The 14,671-nt window shown below is 41.8% G+C and overlaps 1 protein-coding gene across 16 annotated transcripts in view; it reads right to left on the minus strand.

Annotated features, from left to right (window-relative positions):
- The window catches only part of LOC105693588 (potassium voltage-gated channel subfamily KQT member 1-like), a 96,140-nt gene that overhangs the window by 57,986 nt on the left and 23,483 nt on the right, over nt 1-14,671 (minus strand). For 7 of the 16 annotated variants that reach the window (XM_048654645.1, XM_048654644.1, XM_048654656.1 and 4 more), the window contains exons 2-3: nt 12,918-13,004; nt 12,177-12,384 (exon numbers count right to left, since the gene is read on the minus strand). In XM_048654645.1, the coding sequence (XP_048510602.1) occupies nt 12,177-12,379 (203 nt within the window). In that variant the 5' untranslated portion in view covers nt 12,380-12,384; nt 12,918-13,004. Of the gene's footprint in view, nt 1-1,002; nt 2,048-12,176; nt 12,385-12,917; nt 13,005-14,671 lie in introns of those variants that run through there. The other 9 variants (XM_048654654.1, XM_048654648.1, XM_048654652.1 and 6 more) reach the window with 3 other exon arrangements.

Genomic DNA, 14,671 nt, shown 5'->3' on the forward strand with positions numbered 1-14,671 from the left:
GATCGAGTAATCATAAGGTGGAAAAATTGTTTTTGCTGGAAGTACCCCACTTGATTAATTATTTATTTAAAAAACGAGTGGGCTACCTCAAAATATCAAGTAAAAAATTTTTTCCACATTCGAAAAAGTTTCTTTTTTCATCAGGTGAAAATCCTGCCTCCACGCTAAGAAAATAAAAAAAAAAATGTTTCTCAACCCACCCTAGTAATGAGGTACCTTTGAACAGTATAATCATTTCGGCGAATTAATAATCGCCCTGTCCACGCCGGATGACGTGAAGTAACGTCGCTCGTCCTAACGATGAAAAATGAATACCTTTTCAACGATTTCCTATGAGAACTGAACCACGAATTATTGTACCGTGATGGAGAGTCACACATTCCAAAGCCTATTTAAACTGGAGTACGTATCGGTACGATAGGTGAAAATTCCTTATAAAATTCAAACCCATTCGTCTTTCGAATTTACGGGGATAAGTTTATCAAAGTCTTTCCTCGTAATAGACTTTCGAAGTCCGATGAGTATATCGCAAAATTTTAATGATCGAAATTAAAAAATGCCGCGATAAATCTGGTTTACAAGACATCTTTCATAGGTATATCTGACAATAAGAGGTTTTCAAACACGCAATGCCGTTTTCGTTCCGTGAGCAACCTATACCTATAATCATATACCGGAGAGTAATTGCGTCTGGTTCGCGGGGAATCTCAACATCTATTCTTTTATCGTTTTTCATCCATTTTCGCAGACGTTTTTATTACCCCGAGAAAGAGCGCTACGACCAAATACGCGATTGCCGAACCTTGTACACCGCGTACATAAATTCTTCGATGAAGGTTTCGTTCACGCGAGAAGACGTGAAAAATGCACGACTGACTACTATTTGGTATTACGATCGTTGATTACGCGATATTATTGGAATAATTATGATGTAGGCAAACGGCTGGTGTCCTCGGTTAGTTCAGCTGTTTAAATAAAGTAGTACGAAGTTTCAATCGAAACCTGTTGTAAAACGCGAATTCGACGTCTTCGATATCAATTACCTTCTTCACCTTCACACTTCGTCGATATTCACTTTTCCCCGATACACTGCAGTTACAACACAATGGCCGATATTCGTTTATTATTCAAACTATCGTTGTCCAGTCAGTCGAACGCGGATAAACGCTCCGATTCAAAAGTAACCCACATCGTACAGTGTCTCATAAATATTTTCTTACACGTGTTCCTCCGAACCCATTCAATAGATGAGCCAGATTCATTTCACGAGTCTCTCTCATACGGACTTGAACGATGTAACTTTCGTCGTGACGTGTCCAACTCTCGTACCTGTATAATCTTTTCATGAACTAGTATAACGTAGGATAGTCACGATGCGTCACGACATGCGCTCAGAACTTTTCGATGCAACAAACCACCACAATATGTTATATTGAGCTCCGGATCTAAATGCCAAAGTTCAATTTTGTACCTGCGACACTACACACCGACGAATATCGTGTAAGAAAACAAAAATTGGAACTCGAGGTCTGCTTCTGTACGGAAAACAAAAGGGATTCAAAGATACGATCAACTAAATGTATCAAACAAACAGTTCGAACAACTTCCCCTTTTTCGAGTACAGTTTGTAAGGGATGAAAAAAATACACTTTGTCATAATTTTTGTACAATTATTCACCAGTTGACAAACACATTTGTTAACAAAGTGAAAGTTCGATTTTCCAATTACGATTTGGACGATCGGAATGAAGGGCGAGAAACGCAAGCGGTTGGAAATTCAGAGGTCATTGCGGTAGCAATGACAACAATAACAACGACAACAACAACAAGGGAGAAGACGGCAGAGCAGAGCGACCATGTGGCTGGTGCTGGGGAACGTCGGAGTCAAACTCGGGACGGTGGCGGTGGAGCAAGCCAACCTTTGGCACCTTGCGCGGCCACGCGCACTAACAGCGTTCCCCGAGACGCCGAACAAATCTCCGAGGTTCGTCATTCGTCGCACCACTCGTCGCACCGCACGTCCTTCGCTTTTGTTTGCACGTTAAAATGAAAAATGTTACACCTCGCCGAAATAACTTAAACACCAGCGATTGTTTGGCGAGTAAAAATGAACAAAAAAAAAAAAAGAATTCCCCTCAACATCTGAGGAGAAACAAGAGTTTGAGCATAGATGTATTGAACTATCTATGGTTCGAGCATGCTAGAAACTTTTTTTTATTTTGCAATGCTGTTACAGGAAAGCAACAAAAAAAAAAAATAGAAAAACTATCATCATCGGGTGAAAATATCTCATTCTTCCCCTCCTAAGGGTACGCCATTTTTATGCAAATCCCTTGGGATGTGAAAAAATTTGAACAATGCCGAGGCGTTAACCTTCGCCAGATGATAATGGTCAGTGTCAAGGTATTCAAATGGGGTAGGGAGAACTATTCTCGTAGAAAGACTCGCGCTGTATATCCAGTTGCGCGCATCAACCCGCTACAATTAAAGACTGTGGAACACGATTATCAGTTTTGGAATTTCTAATGAGAAAGATTAGAACGTATAGGGGTTTTTTTCCTACCCCTTTTTCATAATGCATGTCCGCGAGGCGAGGCGTGTCAGCTCGTAACCCTTTGTATCAGCATACAAATCACGTACTCTAATTTTATTTCACAAATAGACAGTTCACGAGCTGTTGTTGAACGGTGCGCTTCAAAATAGCACGTCCTGTTTTTAATCGAGCACTTACAATTTATTTATCCTACTCCAGTTATTTTGACAACCGAACGTTCCGGTGAGTTTACACGTCGTGCGTACGTGTCGAAGATTATGATTCCGCCCTGATGGTTCCCACTGGCAGTGAACGTGACGCAAAAATCGCACAAGAATCAGGTGTTTTCAGATTCGTGGTACCGATGACACATTTTCCAACTCTACGATCAGCCTTTATTTTCGTATCATTCGTTATAAGAATGAGATCCATTCCGACGCGTCGCGCTGTGCTCCACACCTGGAATTCGTGAAACCGCTCATTACATGTTAGGCCCAAGCTGACTCGAGAATAGCGTTTGAATAGAAATAACGACGCGATCAAGCTAACGGTGTAAGAATATTTTCCGGGTGTGTCAGATCGAATCTAGGGGTTACCTGGTAATGAAACCTGCTGAAGCTAATGACATTGAAATCGTTACAGGTACCCCTGATCCAGGGCTCACTCTTTTCCAAGGTAGTAGCGAAAAAGAATCGGCCTGATTGTGACCCGATCGGAACAAGAACGATCGGCGGTGGTAGGGGAATATGCCTACTGCTCGTCCGTCAGACGTCGTATTCTAGCATGCTGAATGAATAACAATTTGTACTACCAAGGGGTAGCGAAGACCTGCGATTAACTTGCGGATAATTCATAAGTTTCTTTGATAGAACTATGATAACGGATGTATCGTCACAAAATCGGATTACTCCATCAGCCCTGTTAATCCGTGGTTGCATCACCTGAATAAACACGTGCCACGAAGCTAGATGCTTTTAATGAATATTTCACCATAAATATAGAGTACACGTGCACACCCATGAGTGAAAATGTACGTCGAATGTAATGTGCGCCGATAATAATATTTGGTGCGGTATTATTACGTGCGTTGTGTAGATCGCTCGTTTGCGGTACGTAAATTGAGCGAGATTGTGTTTAATGTTAGCGTGCCAAGAAAGAAAGCTTCTATTATACGTAGCAGCTCGGAAACCCCGCTCATCGTCAGTTAAAAACGTGAGTAAAAGTTTAACGAAAGTAATTAGATACAGCGATACCAGAAGCCCGGATACGATTCAATATTCTTCAGGCCACACGCGTGTCGTATGAATCGCTCGAACTTTGGCGAAGCAACTTTCAGTTTTTTTTTCCAGAATTGAAAAAAAAAAGAACTCAAATTCCATTAGTTTAATTTCGTACGTATCGATGTGATTTCAGTTTAAAATACATGGTCAAAGTTTACTCAGGGTATACATTCTGGCATTATTAATGTAAACGGGAATCCATAAGTGACGTCGAAAGTTCACCACAGGCGTGACGACAAAATACTAGTTTCAGAGGTCGTGTAAGGGCGTGAAGCAGGGCGTGCCATTGGTTGTTCGTGATACCATTCGTGCGTGTACGGGCATACCAGCTCTTACAAAATTCGAGGCGCGATAGCTATTCCAAAATTTTTCCACATACTTATCGGGGGTGGTTACGAGAAAATAAAAAAAAATTCAAGAAAAGGGGAGAAGGGCTGCGACGAGAACGGATCGAGCTTTCCAAGGAAAACTTGTGTGCGCTGCGAAGGTATCAACAGACGCGTTTCCTCTCAATCGTGAATGTATACTTTCTGCCTTGAAACTCAATTCTGACAACGACGCGAACGGTCGTCTGCACTCGATTCTATTTGAGATGATCGTTACAACAAAGGATTCCGCGTGATAAAAAATTGCGCCAACTCTCTGACGATTTTTTTACTCGACCAACCTTGGCCTCAACGATTAGAAAACGTGGAAAAACATCTCTTGAAATGCTACAAAGATGGAAGTTTGATTCTCGCGTGCCTGGCACACCGTTTCGTTGAAGCAGGAATGTTCCTTCGCGAAGTTCGGAACTTTACTACTGACGTTGAAAACGAAATATATTCCAATTCACCGGTAAATTCCGAAATATTATAAATAATAATTTGCGGTGTACCTTCCCCAGTCTCGTATATCTTCCGTTTATCTTATCTTTTTTTGAATGCTCAGGAATCGAATTCCTAGAATATGCTTTTCGACTCGGCTCTGTTCATGTAAATTACTTATAGAACGAGCGGAGACTGCGTGTAGCGGTGCTCTCGATCAGCCGACGCCGACGGGTGTCCTATGAATACCATCGTTCATAAAATATATAAAACTTATGGCATCTCGGAGATGAAGAATTTGGAAAACCAATTATTCTGGGCAATTCGAATCCGGAGATCGACCCGAATTCCGCGTTCGAAAACCTTCCTCTTCTCCTTCTCATGTAAATTCCGCGGTTCGATTCCATCCGCTGTCTTCCACTTTCTCGCACCCCCTATGAATAATTTCTCCGTTTCGCGAATTCATTAATCGGCGTCACTCCACTTTTTCCCCCCCCAACGTTCCACCGAGAATCACGCGAATGTAACGTAAATGCTCACAAATTACAGAAATAAATTTTGCCGAACCACGACGGGTACGATTTTGTAACGTATTCAATATCCCGGCAATATTCATGGCCCTGTCAACTTTCGAGCTGAATTCACCCCTGAACGCCTGAAGACAGTTAACGCCGGAGTTTCAGATATCATCTATGCTCAACACTGACTATCAAAGTAACGCGAATCTGTGCCTATCCGCAATGCCCTTTGATCCGAGAGCAAAAGCCGTTTAGTACTTTCCTGCTCTTCTAGTAAACTCCCGTTTTTCTCGATCCCCTACTGCTAAGAGGCTTCGCTCGGTGAAGCTCACCAAAATCTCATCTAACAGGGGTAGCGGAGCCATCTTCTCGTTTCACCGACACAAGGAAATTAATATTACCTCGCTTACCTCGGCAGCAGGGTTTATTACACGACCTAAAAGTAACGCATTGTTATTATTTACCTTAAATTCTGTTTATTGATCGTTATTCAATCTACAGCCTTAAAAATACCACCGCGTCAAAAATAAGGACGTATCACGATAAGTCAGTCATTCGGAACTAGTTTTTCGAAATTGAGTAGACCACTCGCTGATCATCGCATCGAAAATTTCCAGTACATCTGAATTATGAAAGAAGGCGGATACGCACCGCGACACAAAGACAGCACTGAGGTCTTTACGTCATTTTCTGACCTCGAATAGCTTTGTTCTGGTTCATTGTTACCTCAACGCTTGCAAATGTTCCATCTGCAATCGATGACGGCGACATCGAGTCAACTGAAAACCTTGACACGGTATGATCGATTCGGTACATCATAATCTCGAGAATAAACCACGATGTGCATCGCAAACATTGCGGAGTCATGCATTTTTTGCAGCTGGTTGAATAACGAACGGGGTATAAGTAGGTGCACGAGTGACTCGTGTCAGATAAGAAGTTGTTTCTGTCTTCACAGATGAACAATTTGAAAAGTTACTTTCATATCTGTACCTGTATTCACTGGCGTGTAGTTCGATCGCACCTAGTCACAGGGACTAATTTATAAACAAAATTTCAGTATCGCAATACTCCACGAGGACAAAGTCTTAATTGCAGATTTCAACTTTCGTTCGACAACCTTTCACCACGGAAGAAGAAACTAAAGAAAAAAATTAAGAAGCTATTTCGCTGGAATAGCCGGCTCGCTAATTTAAATCCGACATTTCCGCCTCGAAATGGGCATCCAGGTCAAGTCAGCGGTAAGCGACGTACTCGGCATAACGCGATATGGGGTATTCTCACTCGACCGGGACAAGTTTACCGACCATGAGTCATCGATTCTGGTGTCACGCGAGATTTTTTTTCATGAGCAACCCTCAACGATAAACTTAAAGCCATTCATTCTTGTGTCGAATGGCTCAGAAGTTCTTCAAATTAAAAATTATGAAAGAATCACCGTTTCGGTGGACCAGGTGATCTTCGAGTGTATCGTTGATTATGTTAATGGAAAAACTTTTTTTTCGCCAATGCTTCTGACGAAAAAAAAAACTTTCATCCTTGACACCATGGAAGCGAATATTTCAGAATCATTATTTTCTGCCCAGGATGTACGTCCAAGGTTTAAGATTTCCTTTGAGTGGTTGTTGGTTGTTCGCAGAGCCAAAATCTCATATGTGATCAAAATCGATAACCCTCAAACGCAGAAACTTGTCGCGGTTGATCGAGAACTCCTCGGAGAAAAAAAAAATTGATGCGAGCGAGTTGCCGAGCACCGGATGGTGCGAGTGGTGCAATTACGGATAAAACTAAATCACGACCAAAGTCGATTGTAGGGGTGATTCAGAATAAGCTACCGTACTTCCAAGTTTATTACCTTGATAGTTAGAATCGATTACATTAGTACTGTATTCGCGACGTGGTGGACAAAAAATTCAACCCTTTTTTTTTTCTGTTTGAAAACATTTTTTCTGATGCTTAATTTGCCGAACTTTGTGTTGCGTGAATGTATGTGTCTACACGGTTCGACCCAATTACCCTCAGAATTGAACAAGGAATGCGTGTTTGACACGTAGGCAATTGAGCCTCGCGTATATGATACCTTGAACTGATTAAATCAATCTTACATTTATATAACTACGGTAAATCCCAAGGTAAATCCCATGTGCGCTATCTTGATGGATAGAATGTTAAGTCTCCTTCGAAGACGGTTAATCAAATTTTAAAATCGTTCGATGGAAATGACGTGTTAAGAATGAAAGCTCGGAGTAACGAAACCACGCATTGGTCATCGGGATATGTTACTCTGGACAGAAATGAGGACAGACGGAAGAGAGAGACCAGGGAAGAGTCGAGAATTAGGATATTGATCCAGACTCTCTTCGGACTGGATACTAAAAATTGAATGTCTGATTGGTCCCTGTGGGCGCCAGTGCGCTGTAAGTTTTCTTGACGTTCGGTATTACCAGATTAGGACACAAGCAAATTCGACCAATCATTGTCAGCAACTTTTTGATTGCATCTTCTTCAGACGTAGTCTTTTTGTTTTTTTGGCATCTACACAAAAGTCTATGTTTCGCACGAAGATTAAAACAGTTAATTTCGACTGCTGAAATTAATAGCGGACTTGAGTTATTTTCGTGCTTTGTACTTCGGTTCACCGCGAGTTATAGATGAAGTTGAAAAACCTAGTTGTTGTCCATGATTTGTGGTGGTCTTTCTCATCCGGTGCACCGCATCAGTGACGGTGTTTTTACGCTTATCTTCCTCCTCTACACTGTTAGTGTTTCGCTGGAACGATTTATATCCATTACTGTACTGACTTTTTATGAATCTTTTTTCACTCTCTCCAATCATAATTTCTCTGCAACCTTTGCTCGCGCCACCCTTGTTATTCAGTCAACTTTTTTTTTCCATCCAACTTTTCTACGTCACTTCGCTATCCTTTTCAGAGACGATCATTGGTAAGCGGAACTCTATATGGATACCTCATCAATGGCAGTGGGCAGAGAAAGATCTGATCCATCCGAGCTGGTTGTCTCACTCCGTGATGAAATGATAAGTATTTAATATGTACAATATTAAACAAGGTGTGAAACTGAATCATCGCTCGTTTATGATATAACCTTGTTATCGCTACACGCAAGGAGCGGGGTTTATGTATCCCAGGTGTTCAAAGTTCAAAAGGTAAAGTACACCCCTCAGGCTGTGAAGTCGAGAGACACATCGTGCAGGGTCTTATAATGTAACGCTATATCTCAATGTCAGCTAGTGGCTAGATAATTCAATCAAGCTTCAGGGTGAACGCATGGAAGTGCATCGAGAGAAGTGCAGAACACGAGGTTGAGGCGTTTCTCCGAATTAGAATACCATACGTGAAAATTATATTTTCAAATATGCACCAAGCTGATTATATTCTCATCCCGAGTGATTAATTTCTTCGTGATTTAATCATCGGTAATAAAGAATTGAAAAATTTCTCGATGCTCCGTAAACGCAGGAGGATCAATGATAAGTTCGAAATAATGTTCCAGTCTTCGAATACCGCGAGTATGAACTTTGTGGAGTTTTTGTTACGTACATTTCGCGAGTCTCGTCCAAGTGTGATTCAGATTTCGAGTCGCAGTGGGGATCAGACCGTGGCAAAAACGCTTACTTTGATCGCTTCACATTTTCAGGGTGGTTCATCTGCTTCGCAGTTGCCCTTTATAACGCTGTCATTTTTCCTCGAATCCCTATGATCCGAGGCGATAAACTCTCCATTCGCGCTTTATCCTCCTAAACGTAGTTACTTGAAAGGTTCTCGGCCCTTCTCGCAAGGACATTGTATTATATCGCACGTACCTTATAGTAGGAAGTTGGAATACCTTATCACGAAATGGCTTGTCATAGGGACACCGACGAGACATTCCCTTCTATATTATGATATGATACCCACGTCTAAAATAGTATAATGGGAACGGTATTCGAAGAAGAACCACGCAGGCTGCAAAATACCCGGGTATACCGATAGGGCCGATTGTCCCCGGTTCTTTGCCTCGAGTCGACGCTCATGATCGTGGACATCGGCAACTCATTAATTGCGAATATGAAAATTGACGAGCAATGAAATATACGTTTGACGAGCTCATACGTCTATCTGACTGACATTTGATAATGAGAAACAACGAGGCCGGACAGAAGATGTTTTCGACACGATGCCTCGACAATAGACGGCATGCCATGCCGCGGGACTCGTGAAATGAGCGAGCTGAGAACACCGGTTGACATCGTACTCTTCCGTTTCGCTATTCACCGGGATTGAAGGCTAATTAAAAGCCTCGACATGCTGGCTGACTGTGTACAGGGCTGCGAAAAACAAACGGCCGATCTTAAAATATGAACGTAGAAAGCTGAAAGTGCGAACAAATCCTATCATACTCTTGTTCTACGAAGACTGAAGGAATTCGGATTTCGTCTGAATTTCTCAACAAGCCTGATTCGTGGCTAAAAGACATTGAGAAGCAAATGAGATTGCCGAAAAAGCCGAATAGAAACGAATATTAGCAAACATTCATCCCTCGACTCGCTAGGATTCCAAGCGAATAAATTATAACGAACCCGGCTCCCAATTCCTTTGTGTACCATACAGGGGACTAGGAGAGGAGTTATAGCTGCGTCTAGTTTAGTCTTCGGGCTACGAGGGTCGATGTCGATGAAATATTCCGTAGGGTTATGAGATTATCAAATGAATCATGAAATGTAATAAATATAGGGCTAATTCGCCAGGTTCATTCGGTTGCCCGATATTATTTTTCTTTGTTTTTTCTCGCTCCCCGCCGTCCATCGCACCAACTTGATGCATAACCTTGGAACGGTACACCTGGGTCGTTCTACGATTATACAGTTAAAACTGTTGTGTGTCCGAATTAAGCTCACTTCTTGCTTCATATGATACGTAGCTAAAAGTTCAAAAGATCACAACGTCTCTAGAGAGAGTAAAATTTTTTACGTGATGCAAATCAATTTTTTTTCAGATATTGCACGCCCTAGTGTGCTCCTGTGAAATACAATTTCGAGTGTTTTTGCCTCGATTTATCCACTGGAGAATAGAAAGGAAGCAAACAAATAAAGAGATCGTATGAAAATTCAGTGATCCGTGATAGTTCGATCCGTATTCATAGTCTGAGATCGAATCTCATATGCACTCATACGCATCTATGGGATCGCGATTCCTACGTCTACGTTTCCTCGGGGCAGATTTGCGCCCCGTGCGTGAAGGTCGAAATCAGATGACCTCTGGCCGTGACGCAGACTCAAGCGGTAGAAAGCTCGACAATCTTTTATCCGAGACTCAAATAGTCTAGAACTCTTATCGCGTTACGAGAAAAACAACGAATCCTTTCTACAATACGCACGTTCGAAATATAATTCAGCGACGCGCAAACTTATTTACTGCAAATTTATGGGAGTTTAGGGAAAAACAACTGGAAAAAAAAACAATCAGACAGAGAGTAAAACTAATTCAGTCTTTTCTACTCGCGAAAAAACCTATAAGCTTAGATATCGAGCGGTCCCTTTTTACTTTGTTTTCTCACCCAATTTCCATCACTTTTAGTGATATTAGAAAAATAGTATATTTGAAATAGCGAACCGGATTTGCGAACAATTATGTCATTAATATGACAGTTGACCATGTTCTCGAATGTGCAGGGGTCAGTGAATCGGGGATCAAATTCAAATTAGACTTGTTGAACACAATTAACAACTTTACCCTGTTACCAAACTTTTAATAAATAGAAACCTACGTTGGAAAACCGTTTCATGCAACAAAGTAAAGACTAGATTTCAATCATACACTTCATGGTGGATTTCACTTAATTTGAATACATTGCTCGCAAAATGAAAAAATACCGTGGAAAAAAAAAGTTTTTCCGGTATATCGAATTTCTCTCGCTTTTTTCATTATTATTATCCTCGTACAACTGTGACTAGCACGATTTGTGGGAAATTCTTGAATAGGAAAATGCGTAATAATTACACACACTTCAACTCTAATTGCACCGGTGCTGCAGCCGGTCGCAAGCAGGGACTTTCGTTTCACTCAAAAACTTCTTCCCCTTTTCAAAGTTGGCGTAGTGCTAAAGTACGAAATTAATTAAACAAAGGTCTCGCTTATTTACCTCATTGTTTTATAATTCTCTCGAAATGAATCATTATTTTTATGCTAAGACGACGATGAAGGTTTAGTAACCGAGCGAAAACCAGGCGTGACAAGTGGACAGCATGTTGCAAAGCGCAATTCAAATCGGTTTTGTTCGATACTTTTTTTTTTTTTTTACATTTTTGTGGGGAGAAAGTAGAGTAATACGAAGAGCGTTTCCTCGCTCACTCAGTCGTAATGGAAAAGTTTATTCATTGAGATTCGTTGAAATAATCGTAAATTTTCGATGAAGGAAAACTTCCATTGTCAATGATTAAATTCACGAAGTTTCAGACTCGCTTGATTGACTAATGAAATAACAATTACATATTGCAAAGTTCACACATAATTTACACATTCTGAAAGTTTCATAACCGCTGAAACTCGCTGAATACTTGATAAATTGTTTACCGTTACAAAAAGGAGACGTTACCGCAGCAACGCTTCCGAAACATCGAGATTCGAAATCAAATCCTCTATTCCGATCGCCCCGCGGCTTCTAAGTTTCTCGGGCGTATCCTGTGCGTGCGAATTTTTGCAAAAACTCCTTTATAAAGTGTCTCTGTTCTTCCTCGAGCAAAAGAAATATCTCGCATCGTCGATGGTTACATACCCTGAAATACCCTGTCGAACAGATAAAATTTCGTCGTTAAATTCATAACTCTGTTAACCACGTTGGCTTTGTCCAAACCTCGCGATTTTCTTTGAACGATTCCTCGTTCCCCCTTAGCCGACGCCCGTCTGACGCTGCTCGACGTTGGCGCGCGTTGAATATTAATGGAGATGTCAGAGAAACGGGCGACAGGTACATATGCTAGATGGATCTACGTAGGGATACCTATACCACGGTACACATAGAGCAGGTACGGAGAGACTTACCGAGGAGCTTTGTGATCCATTTCCAGTGCGTGAAATCGGACGCCAGGTACGCTGTTTGGAGGGGATTGTGCAAGGGTTGAAGTTGGGGTACAGGATTCGGACGTCTGACGTAAATTTCCGGATCTCGTCCGGGTCGATGACGTCAACAGCGGCCTGTGGAGCAGCGCTGGACTATCAGCCGTCGACGACGTCTCAGACGTCATTATCACTGAAAATCATGTCACCCATTTGAAGAATTGAACCCGTTGGAAACCTTGATCACGAGAAAACGATCAATAAATCGATGAAATGTGCACTGACAAGTAGAATTCAGTCGGGGGTACGTAGAGTTATGAAACGTACACTAGACAAATCTTGTACCACAGCAAAACGTACAGCTATTTTATGCATTGTGAACATCAAAGTTCAATTGAGAACCGTTCCATGAATCGATAATAAACTCATGGTAAATCATGATAAATAATTGCTGTGGTACAAAAGGAGCAAATTGGCTTTTGAAATTTTCTTATAAAGTACTCGAATAAACTTGTCTCGTTATCGATGTATAATAACCACGTATGAGAACGAAGGGCATATTGAACCAACCAGTAAATTGGACCGTTCTATGAGAAAATATAGGGAAAGCTAGGTCCTATGAAAAGGTCCAATCCATCCGGCAATTAAATACACCCTACTTCTCAATATTTGTTCCATTTAAATATTCTTCTTAATAGAAAGTAACGTGAGGCATGAACAACTCACCACTCGTATGTCAGCTGGGCGATTCCGTTTGGCAACAATTTGACATGCCTCTAGAGAATTTCAACACCTTTTCCTCGTTTCACACATCTGAAACGATAAAGACGAAAGTAAAATGAACAGACGTCAGGAATGATCTATTCGCAGTAAGAGTAAGATTACTCGGTAAGTTTTATTATACGTAGTGAAATCGATTCGACGGTAGCAGCAGCTGCGAAAGTTTGATGCTATTACATCAAGTATTGTCGAATCTGATTTCATCGGAGAAAAATATATGGTATGCAGAATATCCTGAGCTTGTTAAAAATTATTCCTACGACACGAACAAGTTCAACTGGATAAAATTGAAATGGTCGAATGCCTACAGGGGTACGTAGTTGCACATAGTCTGCACTGTTACAAAAATCGATAAATGTGTAGTGGACGTATTCCGGGTACGAAAATTATTGCCTAAAGTGGAAGGTAATCTTAGCCCTGAGGGAAGCGACGGACGGTCTCGGAATATGGGTAGGAGTATCTCGAGCAAGAAATTTCACTTGTTGGTAGTAAAAGTAGCGTCGGGGGAAATCGATTTCGCATCGCAGGCCAACGCCAGGCCGCATTTATAGAAAGGTGAATACCTTCGCGTATGGAAACTTCACCGACGCTTATTCATGCCGATTAAGGAACTGAGGAAATTTTGATAGGGCGGACAAATCAAGAAGATCGATGTTGTCGAATCCTATCCTACGGTCGCTTATCCTAACGCTTTTATCAAATAGCCTGGTGACCTATACAAAAAACTGCGGGTGCCGTATTCGAGATGTACCAACGTGGACGCGTCTACTAAGTTCGACGTGCACCGAATTTCGTACAAACGCTATTCTCTCATCATCTACGCGACAGCGTAACAAACGAATCGTGCGAATCGACGGATTTGTTGTTTTAAGCGATAGCGGTCCCCGAAAAGCGTCTGCGTTGAAAAGGGCAAGCCGTGTAGGGGTCGAACAGCAAAGTCAATAGATGTGTCGCGTAGTTGACCTAGAAGAGTGTCGAACCTTTTCCCCAAACCCTCGCCGACCGCGCATTTGCGTCCATCGTCCACACCGAAGGCGCATAAATGCGCCCACACCAGTCAAAGGGTGTAGGATATCGGATAGAGGTTGGCATGGAGCTTGGCCTGCATTGTCCGATGAAAAAGGCTCCTCGTTAATAAGATCGGTGTTCGATCTACAGAAAGCTTCGGGTCTGAAGTCGACGATGCACAAGCATCGGATGGGTACTTGTAAAGCTAATGTCATGAACCGTGCATGTAGAGGTGGTCGAAGAGGAAATTTGATTCGGTCACACGGCCGCGACGCTTTGCGTCTGTGCGATGCGTAATATCATGCAAATGTAGACACGTGTACTACGGGTAGTGTACGGGCGGGCAGTCAGGTATGATATGCCTTCAAGCCCTCCTACTAGATGATATACGTAAACACGCGAGGTGATATTAATACATCTCGCCCTAATTATACTCGTACATCGAATTCCACTCATCCAATTAGATGACGCGGCTTGTCTTTCGGAAAAAAAACTACGCTTCACGTTTTCGCTATTGTTCATATTCGTAGCATTTCTCTATGATCAATCGAGCGGCTCAACTGAAACTTTGCTTTCAAGTAATTCAAGTTTCCGAAGATCAAATTTCGAAAATAGTTGTGAATTTTTTTTGGCGTCAAAACGTGCCTCCTAGGTGGTTTCATTCAAGAGAGTGCCTTGAGAGCTCAGGTAAA

This window comes from Athalia rosae, chromosome 4 (genome assembly GCF_917208135.1).
Source record: "Athalia rosae chromosome 4, iyAthRosa1.1, whole genome shotgun sequence".
Taxonomy (NCBI): Eukaryota; Metazoa; Arthropoda; class Insecta; order Hymenoptera; family Athaliidae; genus Athalia; species Athalia rosae.